This window comes from Podarcis cretensis (genome assembly GCF_951804945.1).
Source record: "Podarcis cretensis genome assembly, chromosome: 6".
Classification (NCBI taxonomy): Eukaryota; Metazoa; Chordata; class Lepidosauria; order Squamata; family Lacertidae; genus Podarcis; species Podarcis cretensis.
Window position 1 is genome coordinate 49,362,381 of NC_137175.1, and position 24,048 is coordinate 49,386,428.

The following is a 24,048-nucleotide window of genomic DNA, read 5'->3' on the forward strand; positions in this document are numbered from 1 at the left end:
CAAATCCCTACTCTTAGTTTTCTCTTTCTCCTCAGCCTTATGTAAAAAATGCTGCCTCTTGCAGCGTCTGTCTTTGGGGAAACTTTTCCTCCCTCCCAAAGCTTTATTAACTATGAACCCCCAAAATTTGGGATCCCTCCCATTTAGCAGACATGACATCAGGAAACCCATGACCGTTTCCTTCTGGAATAGGACTGGGCGATATCTGGTTTACAACATTGTGATATATCACCAGCTAAACATTGCAATGTATGATATATCATAATGTCTGAAATAAGGATGGAGCCATGTAGAGGCATTGGCTGGCTTCATGGTTTTCCTGCATTGTGATTTTTGCTCTTGTGATTCGCTGTCCCTGCAGGAGGCAGGGAAGAGCAGAACTGGCAGAGTTAACAGGGGCTGCAGGAATCGATAGAAGCATTGGACGTCTTCACAGTTTTCTTAATTGTGATTTTTGCATAGTTCACACACACCCACATCATGATTCGCGATATATTGCCAGGTCAAAAATTGTGAAACCGATATCATGATATGGACTTCAAAACGGTTTTGGGTGATATATCAATATTTTGGCCAGTCCTGTTCTGGAGCAAACAGTGGCTGGTGAGGAGGGATAATGTATTTCCCAGAGATGCGCTCAGATGCAGAGCATAATCCTGAGCATCTTGACTGAGAAATGAGCCCCAGCAAGTTCAGTGGGATTTGCTTCATAGCAAGTCCAGTTAAGAGTGCAGCTCTAGAGGGCAACCCTAAGCATTCTTACTTAGAAGTCATTCCCACTGCTTTCAGTGCTGCGTAGGATAACACCATTAAACTCTTCCTGGTCATGCTCTCGCTGAGTCTCTTCCCTGCTGCTCCTTATTTCTGTCTGGATGCTTCTGCTGCCCCCTTTGTGCAGCTCTGCCTGCTGCCTCTGCTGCTCATCTTGCAAGTTGGTGGAGCATTTGGTGGACTGGCCCTCTGGAGACTGGCCGGCTTCAAATCCCTGCTGAGCCATGAAATGCATTGATTGGCCTTTGGGAACTTATCCTCTTAGTCTCTTAGTTCCCAGTATGTGAAATGGGAATATTAATGATCCATCCCACGGGGTTCTGGTGATGATGAATAAAGATAAGGTTTTAAAGCACTTTGCACTTCAGCAGTTTTTTTATGAGTTACCTAGCAAGGGTCTGTCCGTAGGCAGCCTGCGAGCATCAACGCACATCCTTCCAGAGGGCCCTGCACTGCATCCCTCAATGTTGGTTGGCCTGGAGCTGCTTTGAACTGTTTCCCTTCCTGACCATGAGAAGGTTGGGGCCTGCGTGGTGAAGCTCCTGTATATTTGTGTTGAAGCTACTGATGGCTGCTCTCTGCTTCTGCCGCAGGGGAGAACTGCGAGGTGAACTCCCGCCTGGGTCGCTGCACCCCGGGGGTCTGCAAGAACGGCGGCACCTGCGTCAATCTCCTGGTGGGCGGGTTCAAGTGTGACTGCCTGTCAGGAGACTATGAGAAGCCCTACTGCCAGATGAGCACCCGCAGCTTCCCGGCCCACTCCTTCCTCACCTTCAAGGGACTGCGACAGCGATTCCATTTCACCATTGCCCTCACGTAAGTAGCACTTGGCTTTGGGGCCGGGCCGGGGGGGGGGGAGCGGAGTCCAGGGCAGAAGCTGCCATGCCCCCAAACATCATTTTGCTCTTTGTAGCACTCTGGATTAGGAGGCATTGGGACACCTCTGCTGCATTTCTTGCTACCATTTTAATATATATATATATATATATATATATTATTTTGACATTTAGAAACCCACACATGTCATATAGTGTAGGCATAACTACACAGGGAGTAACTTGACTCACATCACCTACTGAGTGAGATCGTGGCAGAGGCAAGATTCAAATGGGATTTTCTGATTTGCGTCCCTGTTTGCCACTATTCTATGCAAGTTTTCTTTTTCTTCTTCTTTAAAAAAGCAAAACTAAAATAAATGTATTCAGGAAAATCCCAGGGAAGAAGACTGGGGGCTCATCTACACTTTTACTTGACCTGTATTTTGATTGAACCATGTACCGATTAATTCCTCTGGGTCTGAGAGCTTTTATTGTTGTTCTGTGGCTGCGCCTTGCAAAAATCCTGTCCTACCCCCTGAATCAGCTCTTATCAGAAGCACAGAAAATCTGAAGAGAGATTTTGCTTAACTGAGCTTCAGTTCAGTGGGTAAGATTAGATTTTTGCAAGGAATATCACAGAACAAAGAAAAAAGCTCGCAGACCTGGGGAACAAATCAGTACACAGTATGATCAAAATACAGATAAAGTGAAAGTGTGGATGCTCGCTCTGTGTGTACATTAGCAGCTTAAAATACTGCAAGCTTGTTCACCACCGCGCTGCATTTGAAATCTCATTTTGACATCATTGCACATAGCAATATGGCTGGATGTGTCCCCAAGTCTGCAGCTGTCTGTCCATGCCAGTAGGAAGAGGAGGCATGGATGTCTTCATATGGCTTATGTTTTCAAATGGGATTGGAGCTGGTTGTTGGATTGATTATTATTTAATTTCTATACCGCTTAGAATATAAGAAATACCTCTAATCAGTGTACAAAAAAAACCTGAAACAGACAACATAAACAAAATATTTCAAAAATGCAGAGTTACATATAAAAGGGTTACATTAATACAAAGTTAAAGGTAAAAGGTAAAGGTACCCCTGCCCGTAAGGGCCAGTCTTGACAGACTCTGGGGTTGGTGCGCCCATCTCACTCAAGAGGCCGGGGGCCAGCACTGTCCGGAGACACTTCCAGGTCACGTGGCCAGCGTGACATCGCTGCTCTGGCCAGAGCCAAAGCCAAAGCCAGAGCCAGAGCCGCACATGGAAACGCCGTTTACCTTCCCGCTTGTAAGCGGTCCCTATTTATCTACTTGCACCCGGGGGTGCTTTCGAACTGCTAGGTTGGCAGGCGCTGGGACCGAACGACGGGAGCGCACCCCGCCGCAGGGATTCGAACCGCCGACCTTTCGATCGGCAAGCCCTAGGCACTGAGGCTTTTACCCACAGCGCCACCTGCGTCCACAATACAAAGTTACTAATATATAAAAATCAATAACAATTCATTTCCCGTCTGATGTACCTTTCCTTCTCTGCCTCCGGGTTATCGCCCAGGTTCCAAGCAAAGTTCCAGGTCACCCACAAGAGTCCCACGATGGGAAGAGCCCCTGGACATCAACCCAGCCCCCCACCCCAGGCACGCCCATCAGGGGCAGGTCCAAAATGGATGACATTTCCTCAGGCTGCCCACAACTACGTCCCACCCAGCCACAACCTCCATACCCATCTCCAGGCACAATAGGTTTGTTGTTGAGTTTCCCAGGGGGCCCAGAGGATGGGGAAAGGGCTCCTTCTTCACCCTCTGCCCTCTCCTCCTCCAGCTCCAGAGTATAGGTGGTTTAGGGCAAAATGCATCAAACAGCAGCATTTCTCAAGAAACTACAGGATAGGTCTGGAATACGTCTGACACTGCTTCACAAACCAGTGGTGGGAGTGCACTAGATTCAGAGTAAAGGGGAGTGTGTGTGCACAGCCTAAGAGTAAGAAGACCCACTGCCACTGCCAGGTATCTTCAGAGCTCCTAATCATTGTAGAAAGAGGATTCCTTCCTCTTGGGTGTGCATGAAAACAATTTTCCTTTTCTGGGAAATTGATAATTTAAAAGGCTCCCACCCTACCTGTAATTCATATTTCTCTGCTGAAGCTGAAAAGTACCTTTAATTAATATTTATCTGCTGAAGCTGGAAAGTAATCTCAAGAGTCTGTTTTCTGGCAACAAGTCAGACAATATCTGACAAGGCAAGCCATCCATCACCAAGTCTGAATTCTGCCAAACAGTTCTTTGAATAAACAGCCTGTGGTGAAACAGGTTGTATGTTTCAGTTTTGCCCGGTGAGGGCAATTCCAGTCAGGTTCAAATTTCAAGTTGCTAGGTCTCAATGAGAAAAACATTCCCACTCTTTCTCTCATCTGACAACTAAAAATACCAGTATTCTCACTGCTGCCAGCATGGAACAATTAACCTGCTTTCTATGGAGACAGCAGAGTCTCCTCTGGCCCCAGGCTTCTCCCTCAGAAAAAAAACTTCCCCATTTGATTATGAACCAGATGTTCTGAATCCTCTAAGCTGAAAATAATAACACAGAAGGTTTTTCCCTCCATCCTTTTTACTGTACAGCAGTGTGGTATGTGGGTATTACTGAATGAAGAAAAATTAAATCGCACAAGCTGGATTTTTCTTTAAAAAGAATAATTGAGGCTTCCAAATCTAGAAGAAACAAGCAGGCAAGAGTTCTCTTTTGCATGCCATGAACAAGGATGGAAAAGGAGATTTTTTTCAATAATGCTCCATCTGTCCCTTTGCTATATGTATCCCAGATCATGGGGAGGACAGGCTTTCATAGAATTGTAAAGTTGGAAGTGACCATGAGTTGGTCATCTAGTCCAACCCTCTGCAGTGCTCAGTAATCTTTTGCCCAATGTTGGACACAACTCACAGTCCTGAGTCTCATGCTTTACCAACTGAACTATCCCAGCTTTGGGTTAAGGTAAAGAATAATCAGGCAAGCCATCATGAACCCTAGTTCAGCCCCCTGCAATGCAGGGATATGCAGCTGTCCCGAACCTGCAACCTTGGCGTGGTCAGCACCACATGCTAACCAACTGAGCTATCCAGCTCTTCCTTAAAGTTGCAGTCAGAGCCCTTATGAAGGCATCTCTTGGACAGAGGCTGAAGGGGCTGAAGAGAGGCCTCCTTGTTCACCTCCATGCTCTTGCTTCTCTTCAGCGTCTCAGGAGGTGACGTGGGTAGAGCCAGAAGCAAGGGAGGCAAAGAGATAGATGATAGATAGATAGATAGATAGATGATAGATAGATAGATAGATAGATAGAAAGATAGATAGATGATAGATAGATAGATAGATAGATGATAGATAGATATATTACCCACCTATATACTTCCACCTCCTATCTTTTTGAAAAGCCAAGGATTTGGGTGAGGTAGCCATTGCTTATGTGACTTCTGTTGTGTAAGCAGGGAAGGATAGTAACCAAGGCTGCTGCTATTATTATTATTATTATTATTATTATTATTATTTGAAGAGGTACACTGCTTGTGTTCAGACTATGTGTTGACCTCACTGAAACTGACCTTGGAATGTGCTTTCAGATAAGCTAGCTCCAGAGTGTAGACAGAATGCAAATCCAAAGCTTGTGAGCAACAATATGAAAGTGTCTCACATTTGTTTATGGGGTGTGACATTAAATTCCACCCAATAAGTACAGTGGTACCTCGGCTTAAGAACTTAATTCGTTCCGGAGGTCCGTTCTTAACCTGAAACTGTTCTTAACCTGAGGTACCACTTTAGCTAATGGGGCCTCCCGCTGCCGCTGTGTGATTTCTGTTCTCATCCTGAAGCAAAGTTCTTAACCCGAGATACTATTTCTGGGTTAGCGGAGTCTGTAACCTGAAGCGTCTGTAACCTAAGGTACCACTGTAATTAAAATCAACAAAGGACTCATCCTTGCAGTGCTTATTCTCCAACTCTTCACCTTGCTCAGAAATTTTAATAATGGTTTACTCTTAACTTTAATTTTTTGTCCTAAACATACACCTTCCCCACTATTCTGATTCTTTGCAACATTGGATGCCAGCCTTGTTCTGTTGCATCCAGTGTTTTTTTTTCTGGGGGGACACAGGGGGACGCATACCCCTAAACATTTTGTGGATCTAAGATTGTCTTCATTGAGGGGCAGTATTTCAATATGAGTAGGAAAATGAGAGCTCCCCTAAACATTTTTTTTAGGGAAAAAAAAAAGCACTGGTTGCATCTATTTTAGATTCAGTATTGGTCGCATGATCTTTTGATTTATTTTTTTAATCAGAAACTTCTAATTTCTGCTTAGTACTTTGCTCCAGAGGTTTAATCTCAGGAAGAAAAATATCTTTCCATTTTGCGAGAGACAAAGATGGAATATCCTCCACCTGATTGTTATTATCACCTCCTACAGCCCAATTATTTGTGGCTTCTGTGAGACATGGTATGGTGCTGCTCCTTCTTCTTTTCTTTCCCCCCTCCCATGCTAATATGCAATTAGTGCTAATTGTTTATTAGAATGGGAGGAAAAAGAAGATGAAGAAGCTGTATTGTACAATATTATAGCAAAAATAATTCCAGTGATTACAAAATAATTACACAACAAATAACTTACTTACACTGAACGGAGAACCAAACCTTTTCCATAGGAAGTCACTGGGAGCAGCATCAGGTGATTTGAGGCATAGTGTCATCAGGATGCTGTTGACATCCAGCTATACTTCCTTCTTGCTTCTGAAGCAGGAGAGCCCCTGACTTTTTTGAACCAGTGCCTGGATGCATTGGTGGTCTGGACAAGAGTAAGATAGAGACTGTGGGCGAGTGGTTCTCAGTTCCAGGAGTTGGGGAATTCATCGGTTCTTGAGAGGAGTGCACTCCTTCTGAAGGAACAGACACATACATGGGGGCCATTCCTAGATCCATCTTTGTCACTTGAGGCTCAGGTAACCTCTGTGGTGAGGAACAGCTGTTGTCAGCAGAGGTTGGTACACCAACGGCATCCTTTTCCTGGCCACTGAGATTCATGAATTGGTTACCTCACAATTGGACTACTGCGATGTGCTCTGTGTGGAGCTTTTCTTGGGAATGATCTAGATCAGGCTTCCTCAACCTCAGCCCTCCAGACTACAGTTCCCACCATCCCTGACCACTGGTCCTGCTAGCTAGGGATCATGGGTGTTGTAGGCCAAAAACATCTGGAGGGCTGAGGTTGAGGAAGCCTGATCTAGAATGCTGCATCATATTATACCTGTGCAGAAGGCACTGCTCTGGCTGCTGATCAGCTACGTTTGTTCCAGATCATGTTTAACATATAAAGACCTGAACAACCCAGGACCAGCTTCCTTGAAAAACCACGTGGCCCTGTATAGAGCTGTAGGACCACGTAGATCACCTGGGATAATTCTGCCTGTGGCACTGCACCCTACAGAATACCATAGGGCATAGAACAGAGACCTCTACCTACCCTTAATCCCACCCTGACATGCCTGCAGTCTGCCCCCTTTTTGCCTTTACCACCGTTGGAGCTCTGACATTGGTCGGGGTCAGGAGAACTCAAGAACAGTGTGCAGGGGAAGGAGAGGAGTGGATTGTTCTGTCTGGCAAGTGGATATGCTTGTGCTGTGACAGAACAATTGCTCTAGCTCCATGTTGAATTCCTCCCACCATCTTTAACAATGGAGATTCAAATTAAAAGTTTCTTTCCATTGTTCATGCAGAGAACAGTTTTAAAAAGAAACAGGTTGAAGTTCCAATTCAAACATGAAGCTAGCAATAATAATCTGGAATACCTCTGGGCACAAGGTGTGCAAAACCTGTCACTTTATTTCTGTAGAGTTTTCCATTATGCTTTTCCATGAAAGGTCCGTAGAGTTTCTTTGATCTTGTTTTTCCAAATAACTGCTGATCACATGGGGTTCCTGTCCCTCTGCTCCTGCAGTGGAAACACTTGCAACAAACTGATGTGAACTATGGCTGGCTGTATCACAATTTCGATTTTATATTGCCTAGCTCTTTTTTCAGTTTTGTTTAGTTTCATATTTCTGTGCTGCTTTTCTGCTAAGATTATCAAAGTGGCGTAGGGCACGAAACAAAGTGCACCAGAGTAAAATCAATCATATCAGTAAGACAGCGGCAGTGAAAATATGGTAAAGACAGCAGTACAAAACTCCAGCAGCTTGCATTAAAAGTTTTTTAAAATGCATTTAAATTTGGCTGGAATTTTTAAAAAGTCTTTTAAACTTTTAACACCAGGAAGGTTGTTGTGTAGACCATACAGCAGACGATTCTGTAGTTGTGCATGTGCAGTTGCAGATGGCAATGTGTGCACAACTGTACATCAGAGTGCTTATTCTATTTAGACTATGCATCATGCTAGCAGATGCCCCCACACTGAGAGGTATGTTCCTGCATGCAATGCAGCCCCTGCTTCCCCTCCGCATCCGCCACCCAACTTGTACAAGGATTTGCACACCTAGTTGCCATTCCCCGCCCTCCGACGGAATGTAAATTTGACAATCTAGCAAAAGCCAGGAGGAGATAATTGTCTGCACCAGCAAAACAACTGTATCTGTGTCAAGAGCTGAACAAGGCAGATTGCCGTGGCATCCCTTCTTCCTGGGAAGCATGTGCCCTTGAATGGAAGAGCAGGGAGAAGAGTTGTTTCCCAGTATTGTTTGAGGGAGGGCATGCATGTTTGGAGCTGTGGGTTAAACCACAGAGCCTAGGACCTGTCAGTCAGAAGGTCGGCGGTTTTAATCCCTGCGATGTGGTGAGCTCCCGTTGCTCGGTCCCTGCTCCTGCCAACCTAGCAGTTCGAAAGCACATCAAAGTGCGAGTAGATAAATAGGTACTGCTCTGGCGGGAAGGTAAACAGCGTTTCCGTGCTCTGCTCTGGTTCGCCAGAAGCGGCTTAGTCATGCTGGCCACATGACCCGGAAGCTGTACGCCTGCTCCCTCAGCCAATAAAGCGAGATGAGCGCTGCAACCCCAGAGTCGGCCATGACTGGACCTAATGGCCAGGGGTCCCTTTACCTTTACCTATGCATGTTAACATGTGTGTGCCTGCCTCACTGTGAAAGCGTATCAAAGCGACTGGGATGAAAGAATGGAAGAGAGGAGCACCTGATCCTCAGGGACATCTCATACATACAAGAGTCATTTCCTGATGTTAAATTTCTTGATGTTACATTACGTAGGGCATACATGCCAGGGATGCATGGCCTCTTGCCTTAGGCTCCTACCAATCCACACGAAGATTGCCCAGAGTTGTGGAACTGTTTGCACAGCCAGCCTCATCATGACAGTGAAGGACAGGTCTGGCCCCTGTAAAAAGGTAGCTACTTTCCCCAGGATTTGTCTAGCTTTGTGATAATGTGCTGACCTGGGGAGCTGCCACACATCTTTTATTTGCTGCCAGGGGTTGTGGGGATCCCACCACTCACTTTCCAGCTCACTTTAGAACTTTTCCAGACCTCTAGTTCAGGCTGGAAACAAGGGACACAGCAGTCACTGCCCAGTGTTTTCCTCTCCTATCATCAACATCTCTCTGCTAACAACACCCGGAAAGGAACCTCCTCCAGGGGGAAGCCCAGCATAGGTTTTATCATTGGTAAGCCTCATTTCCCATTCTTTTTTCCATAGATAGAATGTTTCTTGGCAAAGGGCATTATGCACTTGGGTTATGCTGATGGTAACACAGAGCGTTCCCTCCTTTTTCGTGGCTTTGCCTAGTCCATAATCCCTGCAGCTCCATCCCTATTGTTAGCCAAGCACAAAAGAGCCAGCCAGCCAAGGCCTCTTTGTCCCTGGACAAGGGTTAGTTGGAGCTCCCCGATTTGCTCTGCATACTTGTCACACTACTGTGATGGGGGACGGGGATGCGGGGGGAGCTGCCAAGTGCTGACAGCCTATAATGAAATCAGCCCACAAGAGCAACACAGAGTATAGTCACCAGGGAGGGGAAGGCCTGCCATGCTCAGATGAGAAGCCAATTTTGCGACCCTGATAAGGAGCAGTGGCCAATGGCCCTATCATTTAAGAGAAAAGCGGCGGTGTAGTAGAATTTTATAAAATTATTCATGGCATAGAGAATGTGGATAGAGAAGTTTTTCTCCTTCTCTCATAACATTAGAACTCATGGAAAACTTATGAAACTGAATCTCAGAAGATTCAGGACAGATAAGAGAAAGTGCTTTGTCACACAGTTAATGTATGGAACTTGCTCTCCCAGGAGGTAGTGATGTCCCCAACTTTGTTTTTTTCAAATAATATTTATTCAAGTTTTAAAAGGTTACAAAAAGGAACACAGAATACAAAAACAAAATATATCCAAGGAAAAAAAATAAAAGGAATAAAAAAAGCAAAAACAGCTAAAAAGAAAAAGAAATACAATCAAAAAACGACAAAAGAACAAGTTAAACCTTAATATAACTCCCTTTCTTAACTTATCTCCTTGACCTCCTCACACCTCCCCTCTTTGTATTCTAATTCAAATAGATATTTCAGCAAATCCTTCATCTTTATTTTTATCTTTATAACTTATCTTAATATACTGTAATTTTCCATTCTCTCATTCGCCTATTTGCCATCCACTTTTACTTTATTTAATCTTATTTCTCCTTAAAACTTATATATCTGAAATTATTCTCTCTTTTTTTAAAAAATGATATTTATTAAAATTTCCAAAAAATCCAGAATGAAAAAAGAAGATGAAAAAAAAAGAAAAAAGAAAAAGAAAAACATTTGCATTTAAAACCTTACTTTCTTTAACATCTTTCCAGGACTTCCCCATCCCTCCCCCTCTTGTATTCCATTTTCATTAGATTAATTCCACAAGTTCTTACCCCAAATTTTAAAACCTTATTATAATTATAGTTAGCCCATTGTTCAATTTAATTTATCTTGTATAACCATTTCTCTTTATATTTTTTGTACTTCCCTAAGATCGACCCCAGTTCCCTTCCACGAATTCCCCTTTTTTTGTCACACAAAGTAAAACAAAAGAAAATAAAAAGATATAATTTTACAGCCTTTGGGTTCCTAATCTCCCTCCCCCCTTTCCCGGTTTCGATCCCCAAAATCCATCCATCTATCTACTGCCAGCCTGGAGATCCCACGTCCATATCTAAATCTCTCTCGATTCCACTTTGCCGTCTTTTTGGTAGTCTTTAGTTTCAAAAGGCCCAATCTTAGAGAAACTCTCAGAAAGGATCATTCTTCTTCCATCCAGACCTCTATATTTAAGAGTGAAACTCAAATTCTGTATCTTGATCCTTTTAAAGTCTGGATGCCCCAAATGTTCCAACTTCGAGCTTAGTCCAGTTCTTGTTCCTCTGGTTTCTTTTCCTGTTCCGCTGCAAAAACCTTCTAATTCAAAAACTTCTGGTTCCTCTACAGAGGCTTTATTTGTTCAGGAACACAAACTTACATCAAGTCCCTTCCATTCTTCAATAGATAAATCCATTGTCTCCTTTAGTGTAGAGGCCTCTGTAGACAAAATAATGCTTTGTTTTTGCAGCTTTCCCATGAGATAAAAAGTCCTATTCAATTCCATGAGTATTTTTCCACTTGCCGCCATTCTTGCAATGTCCCCAAACTCCCTCTAGAGGGATTATGGTAACTTAGTTTCCTTCCAGATCACACCCAAAAGTCAAGTTAACTTGTTACCCTTGTTTTCAGTAATTTATATCCAAATTGTAACGAATCTAACCAGCAAAGTCATCATAACAAAGTTCTCTTTTATTCTCCCACTTTGACAGCTACCTTGACAGCTGTCAAAATTTCTATATCTCTTCACCAGTCTCTCATAACGGATCGCTCCCGGTTCCCAGGGGGTTTCACTTTAGTTCTCACAAACCACTCTTCTCCTCCAGCACAATTACTTGTAATTTCCCTTCGTGAAATTAATAACTTTTTCCAAATAAACAGATTCTTCTCTCGATCTTAGTTGTCAAATCCTTGCGTTAAATCATCTACAACAGGGGGGAGGCGGACTTCCTTTTTGCACCTCCCCCGCTCGCACCGAATTCATAAAACAAGTTTTTCCTTTTAGGTCCGGTAAATTTACTCACGGGTTGTTATTTTTAATCCAAATTTTCAAAAGAAGAAGTCGGCGCTCTCCGTCGAATGGCATGCGGCTTCGCTCGGCAGGGGAAGCAGTGGACTCATAGCACCGCACCACTCCCCATCCCCCGCTCTGGAGCCTTTAAAAAGGCTCCTTCGCGGGTCGGGGGGGCGCAAATGGTGCCCGCCGAGTCACCAAGTCCATGGGCATCACCGCCCATGGTTTTTGAGGGTCCCCGCGTCGCCGGCGCGGCAGGACCCAACCCCTGCCCAGCAGGCTCCCTCCGGAGCTCGGAGCTCGGAGGGAGTCCGCCATTTGGCGCTGGCGCCAACCCGGAAGTCCTTTCTCTTAAGACGTTTCCCCTAGGGTCACAAAGATTCCATTCCACGATTTTCCCATCTCTCATTAAAAGAATTTTTTTTTTAATATCACAATATATGCACTTTGAATTCCCAATTTTTCTTTCACCATCTCCCTTCCCCGGTCTCGGCCCCTGCCAACAGTTCTCCAAAAGTCCATCAACCCAGAGATCTTAAGTCCGAGGCTCTTAACTCTCTTTCATGTCCCCTCTGCCGATCTTTTTGATAGTCTTTGGTGTTAAAGAACAAATCTTGGGGGAGCTTGATGTCCCCAACTTTGACAGCTTCAAAAGAGAATTGGGCAAATTCATGGACGACAGGGCTGTCAATGGCTGCTAGCCACGGTGGCCATGCTCTGCCCCACACAGATGGCTGCAGAAATGCTTCCGAATACCAGAGGCTGGAAACCACAGGAGGGTAGAGGGCTTGTGACTGAATCCTGCTTGCAGATTCCCTACAGGCATCTAGTCTTGTCCCTGTGAGAACAGGGTGCTGGACTAGGTGGGCGATTCGTCTGATCCAGCAGGCTATTCTTGTGTTCTTATTCCCCACCTAGTTTCTTGACTTGCACCGAATTCAGTTATGTTCAAATAAAGATGATTGGCAAGATGGAGGTAAGCACATGAGAAGATGCTTGCTGGGTTGGGCCTGCTCCCACAGTGGCCCCTCTTTCCTCACAGCTGCTGCCACAGGAGCATCTGAGGTGCCGCCATCTTGCCCTGGATGAAGTGAGAAGAAACTGTGGCAGCTTTTTCTAAGCAAACAAGTTGTCTTTTCTGTACTGTAATAACTTACCCCCCCCCCCCCCACGATTATGCCTTTTGCTGTAATAATCTTATGTAAACTGCTTTGTGAGGTCTGCCTGAAAAATGGTGTACAGGAAAAAGGGAAAAAAATGGCAATAAATAAATAAATAAATAAATAAATAAATAAATAAATAAATAAATCTAGGTTAGGTAAGCTTCGTTGAATGTGTGAATCACTTCCTACAACAAAAAGCCCCAGAGCAATTTCAAGAACAAGACTAAAATACGGCAATAAAAATACATAAAAACATTGAGTAACAACATCTAATTATTGGTGCTGCCCAAATGCCCAGGAAAACATCCATTTCTTGCTGCCTTTCCTCCTAGGGGAGCTGCTCCATCATTTTAGTTGCCCCTTTCTGACCCTTTTCCAGGAAGCACTAGAGTTCCCAAAATATGAGGGAAGATGACACAATTTCCCTTTAGCAATTTGGCAGCAGAAAGAGGATGGAGCTGTGTGACACCTACGATTGGGATCAGGCTTGTTTATCAAGACCTTTTAATTCCCCTATTCCATTTTTCCATCGCTCTCCATTCCTGACCTGAAGACATGAAGCTATATAGCATAATACCAGCAACCGCATTACTTTTGCTCCACCAGGAAGGTTGGCAGGAAGCTAGAAGGAAAGGAAGCTCTGGCTGCAGAGAATCAGTATGTCAGGTTGTAGTCCTTCAGTTAAAGGAACGCAGGACTGAGCTTAGCTCTGCTAGGACTGAAAATAAATTTCTGAGTTGAGCATGTGCTCAGAGGTGTCCTGTTCCTTAGTTCTGTGTTCCACCAGCCTTGCTTTGGTTGGTGGAACTCAGGTTCTAGGGGGGAGGGAACAAAGTAGACCCTGCAAGTCCAAAGTCCGCCCACCCTTGCGCTACAACTTGTGAGTCTTGAATTTGTGTTTTGGGAGGCGTTGATGGAGTCCTTGTAATTATGTGCAGCCGCCCATCATCTGACAACAGCAGCTACGGTATTTGAAATTCCACACGGGCAACTTCCTGATGGGTCTATAGAGCCTGTGCGGTTGAAAAACTGCTTTTGTATGCTCAGCCTCCACACTTAGCCCCTTGCTCTCGTCCCTGGCTCTGTTTACTCACAGAGCCACATGCAGCCAAAAGGAATGAATGGAGGGTTGAGGAGGGGGAAGGGTGCCAGGATGAATCACGGTTGAGCCAGCCTACTTGGGCGCTCCTTTGTGTGAGGGAGCCGCACACCTAATCACAAAGGAATGCCTTTGTTAGGCTAGGCTTACTTGCTTGGGGAAATCATTGGCAACCTAGCAACACACAGCTCAGGGTCAGGGTGACTTCACACATGGCAGATTCCTTCACCAGGTATTCCATGTGCAAATCTCACATGTTGCTTGTCACATGCAGGTCTGTTTACAGCAGCACACACACATGCAGGAAGAGCTCCCAGCTGCTTGGTGCCTATGACCTGCCTCTGTGTGTGAATGCATGCAGAGGATAAAAGTTTAGGGTCCCAGGATCCAGTTGTCATATATACAGCTGTACTGTGCGTGAGTCTGAAGGAACCAAAAGGTCTTTGCTTTCCTAAACTCCCCGCCTCACAATCCACAAAGAATCTTGTGTTACCTTAAAGACTAACAGATTTATTAAGGCATACACTTTCATGGGGACTTCATCAGATGCAGGATGTATTACTCTGAATTGACATGCATGGTTGTGGGTAAGGTGGTTGAGAATGCAAACAGTAAAGTCAGAAGGCAATGAAATACAAAAAGTACCGAGACAGTGATCATTATATGATTAACAGTGGCCATTGACAAACCACTTGATGCTAGCACAGACACCCTACCACTGGCAAATCAATAGTGTGATAAATATCCATTGTCCTGTTTCAGGCCATGACTGCTAACATTGAACTTCTTGATGAATTGTAATCCAGCAGTTTCACATCGCAGTCTTCCTCTGAAGTTCCTTTGTTCAAATATAGACACACTAAGGTCAATTGCAGAGTGTCCTGGGACGTTGAAAACTTCCCCCACTAGGTTTTTTTTTGCAGTGTCTGATGTTAGCTTTGCATCCATTAATTTTAGAGAGACTGGACTGTTAGTCCTGTGTAGAATGCAGAAGGCCATCACAAGCTAGATGATGGCATATGCCAGGGGTGGAAGGACATCTGGCCTGTGTGCTAAACTTGGCTCACCAGGGGTTCAGAGTTGACCCACAAGGCCGTTTACCCCAAACCACTCCATATGTAGCTTCAGGTGTGGGGCAGATAGAAATGTGGCTGCCAGTGCACAATTGGGAGCCTTGACTGTTCATTAGCAAGGGAAAGCAGGTCTTGCTTAGCTCTACTTTCCCTCCATCCACTGATGTCTGGTCGAGCTGAAGCCTTCTGGATTGGGTGTGTGTGGTGGAACCTGATGTCATTGTGGTGTCAGGTGAATGACAGATAGGCAACCCCAACCACTTGCCAAATTCAGCCTGCAAGGCTAGATCCTGATAAGGAACTGGCCTGCCGAGCCAAAAACATATCCTCCAAAATGTTGGGTCCCAAAACTGGGATGTGCATCTTCCCATCTGTGCATGAGATCACAGAGCCTAAAAGTTGTGCTGGGGGGTGGGGCTGTGCACCGGAAAAAAATGTGTTTGTGCTGCTGTACTTCTGTGGGGGGAAATTGGATGTCCGGTTTTTCTGGGACACTATGCAAAAAGGTTCTCCACCCATGGCCTATAGATTCTGCCCAGACAGGCATTATATTTGTTGCCTTCCCATCAATCACCTGAGCTCTGTCTACTGCCTTGTCTTGAGATGCTGGATCCTGGGTACAGGGCCTCACCATTCTCTTCTGTTTGGCAGGTTTGCCACTAAGGAACAGGATGGGCTGCTCCTCTACAATGGGCGCTTCAATGAACGACATGATTTCGTCGCCCTGGAGATTGTCCAGGAGCAAGTTCAGCTGACTTTCTCAGCAGGTATGGTTTCCTTCCAACCCCCTTGGCTTTTCTGCTTCTGCTCATCCCACCTGACGTCCTAACAGTGTTGAAATTCCCTTGCCAGGCCTTGTTTTCCTAACCCATCAGCTTCTGCCTCTTACCCCATTATCTCCCAGCCTTCCTATCTCTTCCCCACCTCTGCTTCAGGATTTTACCTGCCCCAGTGCCGCCACTGTTAGCGTAGGTGCTCCTCCTTCAGAGCCCTTATGGGAAATGGTGGCAAGGAGAGGCATTCTCTTCTCAAGAGTCTTTTCTCCCTCTCTGAGTTGTGTTTCATCTCCCCCTCAGGAGAGTCAACAAGCACGGTAGCCCCGTTCATCCCTGGGGGCGTGAGTGATGGGCAGTGGCACACCGTCCACCTGCACTACTACAACAAGGTAAGTTTCACTGGATAGCTCAGTCGGTAGAGCATGAGACTCTTAATCTCAGGGTTGTGGGTTCGAGCGCCATGTTGGGCAAAAGATTCCTGCATTTGCAAGGATTTGAACTAGAGGACCCTCGTAGTTCCTTCTAAGTCTACAATTCTATTATTATAAGACTCTTTCATCCTGAACAGGCCTGCTGGTGCTGTGCCCAGCTCATCTCCCCCCTCACTTTTAATTCAGGGCCATCTGCATACATGGCACTTTACAGAGAAGAGGGTTGACAGGTCCCTGCCCCAAGGCACTTACAAATAAACATGGGCGCACTGGAGGAAGCATGTGGCAGGCAGTGGAATCATGAGCAGGCAGAGAGGAATATGTGATTACCAGTATTTCAAGCCCATGTACTTTGATTATTACAATAAGGTGCAGGGACTAGGCCAGGCATGGGGAGCCTTTGGCCCTCCAGATGTTGCCAAAGTGCAACGCTCATCAGCCAGTGGCCAGGAATGATGGGAGCTACATCTGGAGGGCCAAAGGGTCTCCATGCCTGGACTAGGGAAATGATCCACCGGCTTCCTGAAAAAGGTGAGGTTTGAGGAGGGGATGGTTTCATGGAGGCATTCCAAGAAGCAGTTCCAGAGACAACAAGGGGAAATGGACAGAGTCGTTTTAAGGTTCAGGGGACCTTTGGATGGTGAGGGTGGTGGAGCTGATCAAGCAAAGGTCACAGGAAGGGCTGTGCTGGGAAATAAGCACAGAGAGAGAGAGGATGGAGGGGCAGGGTCTCTGGGTACCAGAAGCTTGTGAGGGATCTGAGAGTAGGCAGGAAGCCAAGGTAGGGATTTAAAGATGGAAGTCACATGGTCAGAGCAGCAACAGAGGTGAATATTTTTGGCAGCAGATGTCTGGATGCATGTGAGTGGGAGAAGGTGAGACAATGGAACACCAGTGAGATGATTCCTAGTGTTGTTTACTGTTTTTCAGCAATGAATCAGAAAATAAGTTGCATTTGAAAATTATCACAGGGGAGGGAAAATGTCAACAAAATATGCAGGGTTGTTGTTTTTTACACTTCTTGTTTTCAAGGTGGCCCCTGGATGTGTGTGAGTGTCCTTTTTTTCATTCTACAAATCATCTCTTTGATGGGCTGCCCTCTGCAGCCTTCTTGGGTACCTATGCTTCCTGAAACCCCCATAATATCCTCAGCTGGACATTCTAGCAGCCACAGGAACATGGGGAAGCTGCCTGTTGATGACCGCTGTTTGTCTTTTTCAAGATTAAAGAAATTGGCATGGAAATGTTTTTAAAAGCTAACTGGAAGAACTTCCCTTAAAAACAAAACAAGCAAATATGCCAATCTCAGGCTCTTGGTGGTTAGCCTCCCCAGCTCAGGGGAAGAAGTAACTTATCCTTCAGGGCTTTTTCAAATCAGAAAGGCAGCCCGAGAGGCTGAGAAATGCTGGAAAAATATTTAATGGAGCTAAAACAGGTTTTCACTGAAGGGACAGACAGCCGGGTCTGTATTTTTGTAATATTGTATAGGGAGAAGTGACATGCAGTGGAGGATGATCCATTAGGTCAAATGGGGCGCTTCAGTAGTAACCTAATTCTGGCCTCCACCAGCCTCTGCCAGCCTGCTTCATATCTCACAGCCAGTCCAGGGTGTGCCACTGCCTGTCCCCTTCCTCCTCCTTAATCCCACTATTGCTCTTTTAAAACTCAGCAGGGGATAAAACCAGAATTAGCTGCCTTTGGCTCCCCCTACTGTTGGCCTCCTTGCCATCTGCCCTACCAGCCCCGAATGATGATGTGACTTAGCAATGGATTCAATTTGCCCTGAACAACAGGGCAGATGGTGACATTGTCAGCACCAGCCCATGGCAGCCTGTAGAGGATTCCTGCCAGCTTTCCCCACTGGTACCCTATGTCTAGAGAGATGGGCAATTTCTCTTGTTCCTTGCAGCAAGAGACCTTCCCTGCTTTATAGGGTGAGGGTGGCTTCTGGGACAATGAAATATTCAAAGACCAGCAGGAGCTTTTGGTAACGGGGTTGCTGCCACCAATTCCTGGCTCCTTTGGGCTCGAGAAGATCCCCGCCATTAGCATTCATAGTGCCCTCAGCGCAGGGACTTTTGTGCAGGGTGGGGAGGAGGACAGAGGGTTGGTGGTCCCAGCATGATGAAGTCCCAAAAAGCTAGTCTCTAATGAGGAGGCTGCTGACAGGGGGCAGGAGGAAGTGAGCAGCTGGTGCAATTGTCGCAAAGCAGCTGCTTGCTTCAGTTAATAAGCTTGGGGCAGCCCAGGGGACTGGAACGGCGCAGGGGTCAGGAGTTGCTGTCTCACCAATTTGGAGGTGGGGAACAAGGCGGTGGCCAGAAATTGCCATGCAACCTCTCACGAGATTTTAATTAATTAATTAATCTTTATAATGTTTTTATAATGTTGCACTATTTTAGCGTTGTTAGCCGCCCTGAGCCCGGCTTCGGCTGGGGAGGGCGGGATATAAAGAAAATTTATTATTATTATTATTATTCCCTGCCGTGCCCACTTGCTGTGCCCTTGTGTGCTTGCCTAGTCTTCCGTTCCGGGGGGGGGGGGGGGAATTATGGCTCATTTGGTTTCCCGTTCCATTTTCTTCCTCCCAAACTCTGAAGGAGCTTAGCCTGACAAAGAGCCCCCAGCCTGGATCCACCGTCCGTTCTCTGAACAACTAGCCTAGACCACCAGCAGCCCCACTTGATATAAGGAATCGCTTCATAGGCACCAAAGTGCAGTACTGCTGGGTTTGTCATTGTCTCCTGGGCAGAGAAACTTAACCAAAGTTGTACATAGAAGGAAGGTCTCACCTTCCTGGGACTCAAACAGGGCCCCAGTCTTCCAGTCCTTCCCTGAGAACTCTGTCAGGCCAATCAGACCTTGAGTGGGACATCTGGTTACCACATGATTAAAATTTTGGGTACTGTACTAGTGTCCTTCTTTGAGGTACGCAGTAATGACCACACAAGGCTGTGCTGCACAGGAACTGGATGTACACACAAGGGAATCAGATGACTAGAGCTTAACATATTTAGCACCAGCACCGTGTTACACTCAGAGGTGGGGAACCACAGGAACGCAAGCCAAATTTGGCCTGGCGTAGGTCCCTCTACCTACCACACCCACTGGCCCCATGCCTGACAACCTTGTGACAAAATGTGGAGCAGGTAGAGATGCAGCTGGCTTGGCCTGTGAGGAACTTGATTATGCAGCTGATTTCCTCAGAAAGCCAGTTTGAATTCACTGCCCAGCTGCTGAGGGATGGTGAGTTCAGCCCTGCTGGATTGGTGACATGGTTGAGTTGCCTGTTGAGAACCCTGTTGTGCAGCCAATCCCTGCAGAAACCAGCTTTACCAGCCCTGTCCTTGATGCTTTGCAGAGCACGGGACTGGCAAAGCCCCCCACACTACGGTTCCCAAGAGCTACAGTTCCCAAGCACCTGGCACCCAGGGCTTGGAAAGCACTGCGCTGGGGACTTTGACAGGTGGGCAGGACGACCCATCTGTGGGGTGGGGACAGTTAAGGATCTGGCCCGCTAGGCCCAAAAGGTTCCCCACCCCTGCGTTAGGCAGATGATAAATGTGAGGCTGCACAATTAGTCTCCTGTTCCTTCAAGTTGCCAACTCCTCCCCCCACTAATTAGAGGGAGTTAATGAGTGGGAGAAAGATAGAGAGCCCTGTGCTGGGGGGGGGTGAATCCCTGAGCAGCCGGGCTAGAGCCCCCTGCAGGAGTCCAGGGGAGTCCGGCTGCCTGCACCCGCTTGACAGCCCTTTAGGTGGGACGGGGTGTTGGCCCTCCCACTCCTGAGAATGTTCCTGGAGACTGGCGTCAGTACCGATGAGCTGGATTGCCTGCAGCAGCTTTACCCAGGCACTCTGCTTCTGTGCCAGCAGACAATTTACCTCCTGCTATCTCACGTGGCAGGGGGCCAGATTCCTGGTGCCTGCAGCCAGTGCTGCACATAGACAGCTCCTGACCCCAGAGCTCTCCATCCTGCTGCTTTCAATAGGGTAGGCGCCCCACAAGCAACCGAGGGACAAAAGTGGGTTTCAGGCCTCTTGCATAGCTTGCACGTCCATAGAGTGCCAAGGAAGAATGAGTTAACAAACGCAACAGAATGGGAGGAAAGTGAGCTGAAATGCTGTGGCCGGTTTGGTGGCCTGGAGGGCAGGATCCTGAGCTGGAACCCCAGGGCAAGAGGGAAGATGTGGCACCACCATGCCACACACAGCACTGTGTTCCTCCAAGTTGCACCCACACTAGCCCTCACCTGAGTTGATTTGTGGAAATATTCCCATAGATTTTCTTTCCCTGCCAAACAGGGTAATTAAGACCAGCTAAGTTTTACTCCAAATACACCCACTGAAGCTAATCGGCCTATTTATTTATTTAAATTGTAGACCACCTTGCCTCTGAGGATCGCAGGGCGGTTTACAATATGGTTCCAGCATGCAAGCGACAGCCCAACGCAGCCAGCCAGCCACAACTCCACTCCTAGGTCAGGCAGGGATGGAGAAGAGGCGAGGCGGAGGCAGCATTGCTGCATCTCTCCTCCGCTGGGCTGTGGCACACAAGGGCCTGAGCGTGCCCTTGAAGCAGTGGCTGGGCACCTCCCTGCTCTGCCCACCCCAGATGCTCCATTACTGTTTATGCCCCTTTAGGTTCTAGGTAAGGCAAGCAGTCTCTGGGTTTCGTTCCCTCTCAGTTGTTCGTATCGGAGAAATAAGTGCAGCACATAAAAACCAATGTGAATCCCTGGCGAGGCATGTGAGGGCCTGCCTAGCCCCTGAGGGCGCCTTGCCTCCTCCGCTGAGCTGCAGGAGCTGGGATGCCTGGGAAGTGAGGTCTTTCTTTCCACAAATGGGCTGCTTCTTCATCAAGGAAGAACAGCGTGCTGCTTCCTCCAACTGTCCCCATTAAATGATGGTAGGGGAGCACATGGTTTGCCTGAGGCCAGCTCAGTTCCCTTGTTCCCACTTTGGGAATTTCCAGGCGTTCTAGCACATCTCATTCCATGCAGCCAGTTGGATGGAATTGAGTACATGTACATGGGAGGTAAAAGTTGCAGAGCCTGCTGTGGTGGAAAGACACGGTGGGGTTGGAGTCACATCCTGCCCTTCAAAAGCAGGATAGCCATGAGATTCACCAGGAACTGGCAAGGGGATGATTCAAGCTGGGGCTGCATTGTTGGAGTGAGAAACAGAAAGAATGAGGGGGAGGCAGCCAAGCCCATTGGCTGCACTGTGGTCAGAAGTGCTGGCCAACACAACGGCCAATAATGTTGGGCTTGAAATGGGGAAATTCAGGTCCAAATGTCCACTCAGCTGTGAATTTCTCAACCCAAAGGTTTATTCTCCCTCATTGATGCTAACCTGAGAGTACAGAAGGGCAAGGTACAGATGTAGCAGACATTGCAGCTATGGTTCCATGATAGGCATGTGCCTTGACATGGGATGTGGAGTCTCTCTGTGATTAGGAGCCTGTGTAGTGTGGGATCTGTTTAGGCCCTGGAAGGAGTTGCTGCAGCAGCCTGGACCGGGGGCACAGCGAAGGATGGCCCTGGTGAACAGGAGCATTTCTCTAAATTAAATGTGACGTTAAATGCATTTAATGGGCATGGTGCTTTAAAATGCAAATAGCCACAGCAGTGGGACTTGAACAGGATTAGGATTGTCGCAGGCAGGGAGGGAGAGTTTAGCTCTCTCTCCCCCCCCCCCCACTCCTGCCTTGATCCTGATGAAAATCGCCAGCTCTTCCAGTGCTGTTGTTTTGCATTAGGTGGAAAACTCCACTTAGCTCTTCCCAAAGATGGAGAGTATTAATCAGGATCTAAGCATGTGGGGAAGGGTTAAGCTCCACATCGTCACCTTATGCAAAATGCATAAGACAATGCAAAAAGCACATTTAAAGTCACATTTCATTTGGCCCTTAGCTGCCCAGTGGGAGTAGGGGAGATGAACTGATATTTGAAGCCAGTTTTTATCCCGGCTAAAGTTCCACTCTATGCCCATTGATTCATCTTGCAGTTTGTCCTGTTTCACCCAACCCAACATGAGCTTTGTGCAGTCGTGGTTCACACAAACAAGGGCAAAACTGCCCTTGTGCAATCCTGGATCTTTGCCGTTAACTTTGTGTTGTTGAATTTTCCTGGGGGCTGAGCTGCACTCTGATTACAAGTAGTGATGGGAAGTGAGGCATCTTCTTCCAGACTGGTGTTTCTGTGGGCTTGTTTTGTGGGTGTGGGTATACTCTGTAACATGTCATTGATGCAATAATAGTACATTAGTGGGTGGTTTATACTGGATCGTCCACACTTCATATGTCATTCTGCAGTGCTTCTGCAATGTTACCACATTATTGCCATCCGGAAGGGCTCTGTTGCACTATAGCAATGAAAATTTACAGGATTTTATGGGGCATGCCCCTATTGTGAGTGAAACTTTTGAATGCACAATGGATATTGAATGCTTGATTGCATATAACTTCCCTGATTGTATTATGGGCACAAATAATGATGAGTGCTCAATAAAAAGAAGAATAGTTTTGGAGAGATCCTAAGAGCAACATTTCTCTGTCCTGCTTGGCTTCAAAGAAAAAAAGAAAAAGGGTGTGTCTTGTGACTTCTTTGGTGGTGAGTTTACCTGAGGACATGTCACTCTGCTACGAAACTGGCTGTCTGGCTAGAAAGGGGAAGCTCATTTCCACAGCTTGTAAGTCCTTAGATTTCAGGCCATTCCTGGCATAAACTTATTCCAGGCTTGTAAATAGCTTCTCATCTGGTTCTTTGTTGCATATATATATATATATATATATATATATATATATATATATGCCTCCAGGCAAACAGATTGGGGTGGGGTGGGGTGGAATAATACTTTTCATACTTGGGAACTTGTTTCTGAGCAAAAATACACATTATGGGTGCCGTTTATGAGTGGTACCTCGGTTTTCGAACGTAATCCGTTCTGGAAGACCGTTCAACTTCCGAAACGTTTGAAAACCGAGGATCAATGGGCTGCCTGCAAAGTCAATGGAAAAAAGAAAAGGAAAAACATGCCTCAGAAACCTTTCGACTTCTGATGCGCGTTGGAAAACAAAAGCAATTACTTCTGGGTTTTCAGCATTCGTCTTCCAAATTGTTCAGCTTCCGAGATGCTCAGAAACCAAGGTTCCAGAGTATTATGCATGGTGCTTGCAGTTTTTGTGCAAAAGAGAGACCTTAATCCTTTCTCAGGCCACCCTCGCTACTTATCCTGTACCAAGTTCCATGCAGTAACATGAAAAGTATTCCAGCTCTGGGGAACTTTCCTGGCTGATCCTGGTGCTGAGGCAAGGGCTGTGTTTTGAGCTGTTTTCTCCCCCCCCCCCATTTGTTTTACATGTTCTGAGGAAGGAGTGGCACAAAAGCTGAGAAGGGAAGGCTTGGGCTGCCTGCCAGTCCCTTGGTGCTGTGCTGTGACCTGTTGCCATGGCCACACCCTACCCTCCTTCTCCCCCAGCTGCATTTCCTTTTGTTTGGAGCTGTCATGTTTCCTTGCCACAGCCTTTGAATCGCTCTCGAGATTCTACGGTCCAGCCCCGCACGCCAAAAAAGAGAGTCACCAATGACCTGTGATTTTCTCCTGCCAGGCGTGGGGTTGGGGGGCTTAGGCTGAACGCCAGCCCAGTGGGCAAACACAAAAGAGGTCCAGGACAGAAGCTCACACTCTCTGTCACATGCTGGCTAAAGTGACATGCAGTTATCTTCGTAGAGAGTTTCACAAAATTCACAGAGGTATATAATCACATTATTTAAAAAAGCTCCCCACAAATAAATATTCCAACCACTGCCACCAGTGAA

The 24,048-nt window shown here is 46.5% G+C and overlaps 1 protein-coding gene across 4 annotated transcripts in view; it reads left to right on the forward strand.

The window, feature by feature from the left end:
* Positions 1–24,048, forward strand: part of CELSR2 (cadherin EGF LAG seven-pass G-type receptor 2) — a 112,296-nt gene that overhangs the window by 53,829 nt on the left and 34,419 nt on the right. For all 4 annotated transcript variants that reach the window (XM_079980211.1, XM_079980213.1, XM_079980212.1 and 1 more), the window contains exons 3-5: positions 1,365–1,587; positions 15,670–15,785; positions 16,095–16,183. In XM_079980211.1, the coding sequence (XP_079836337.1) occupies positions 1,365–1,587; positions 15,670–15,785; positions 16,095–16,183 (428 nt within the window). The remainder of the gene's footprint in view (positions 1–1,364; positions 1,588–15,669; positions 15,786–16,094; positions 16,184–24,048) is intronic.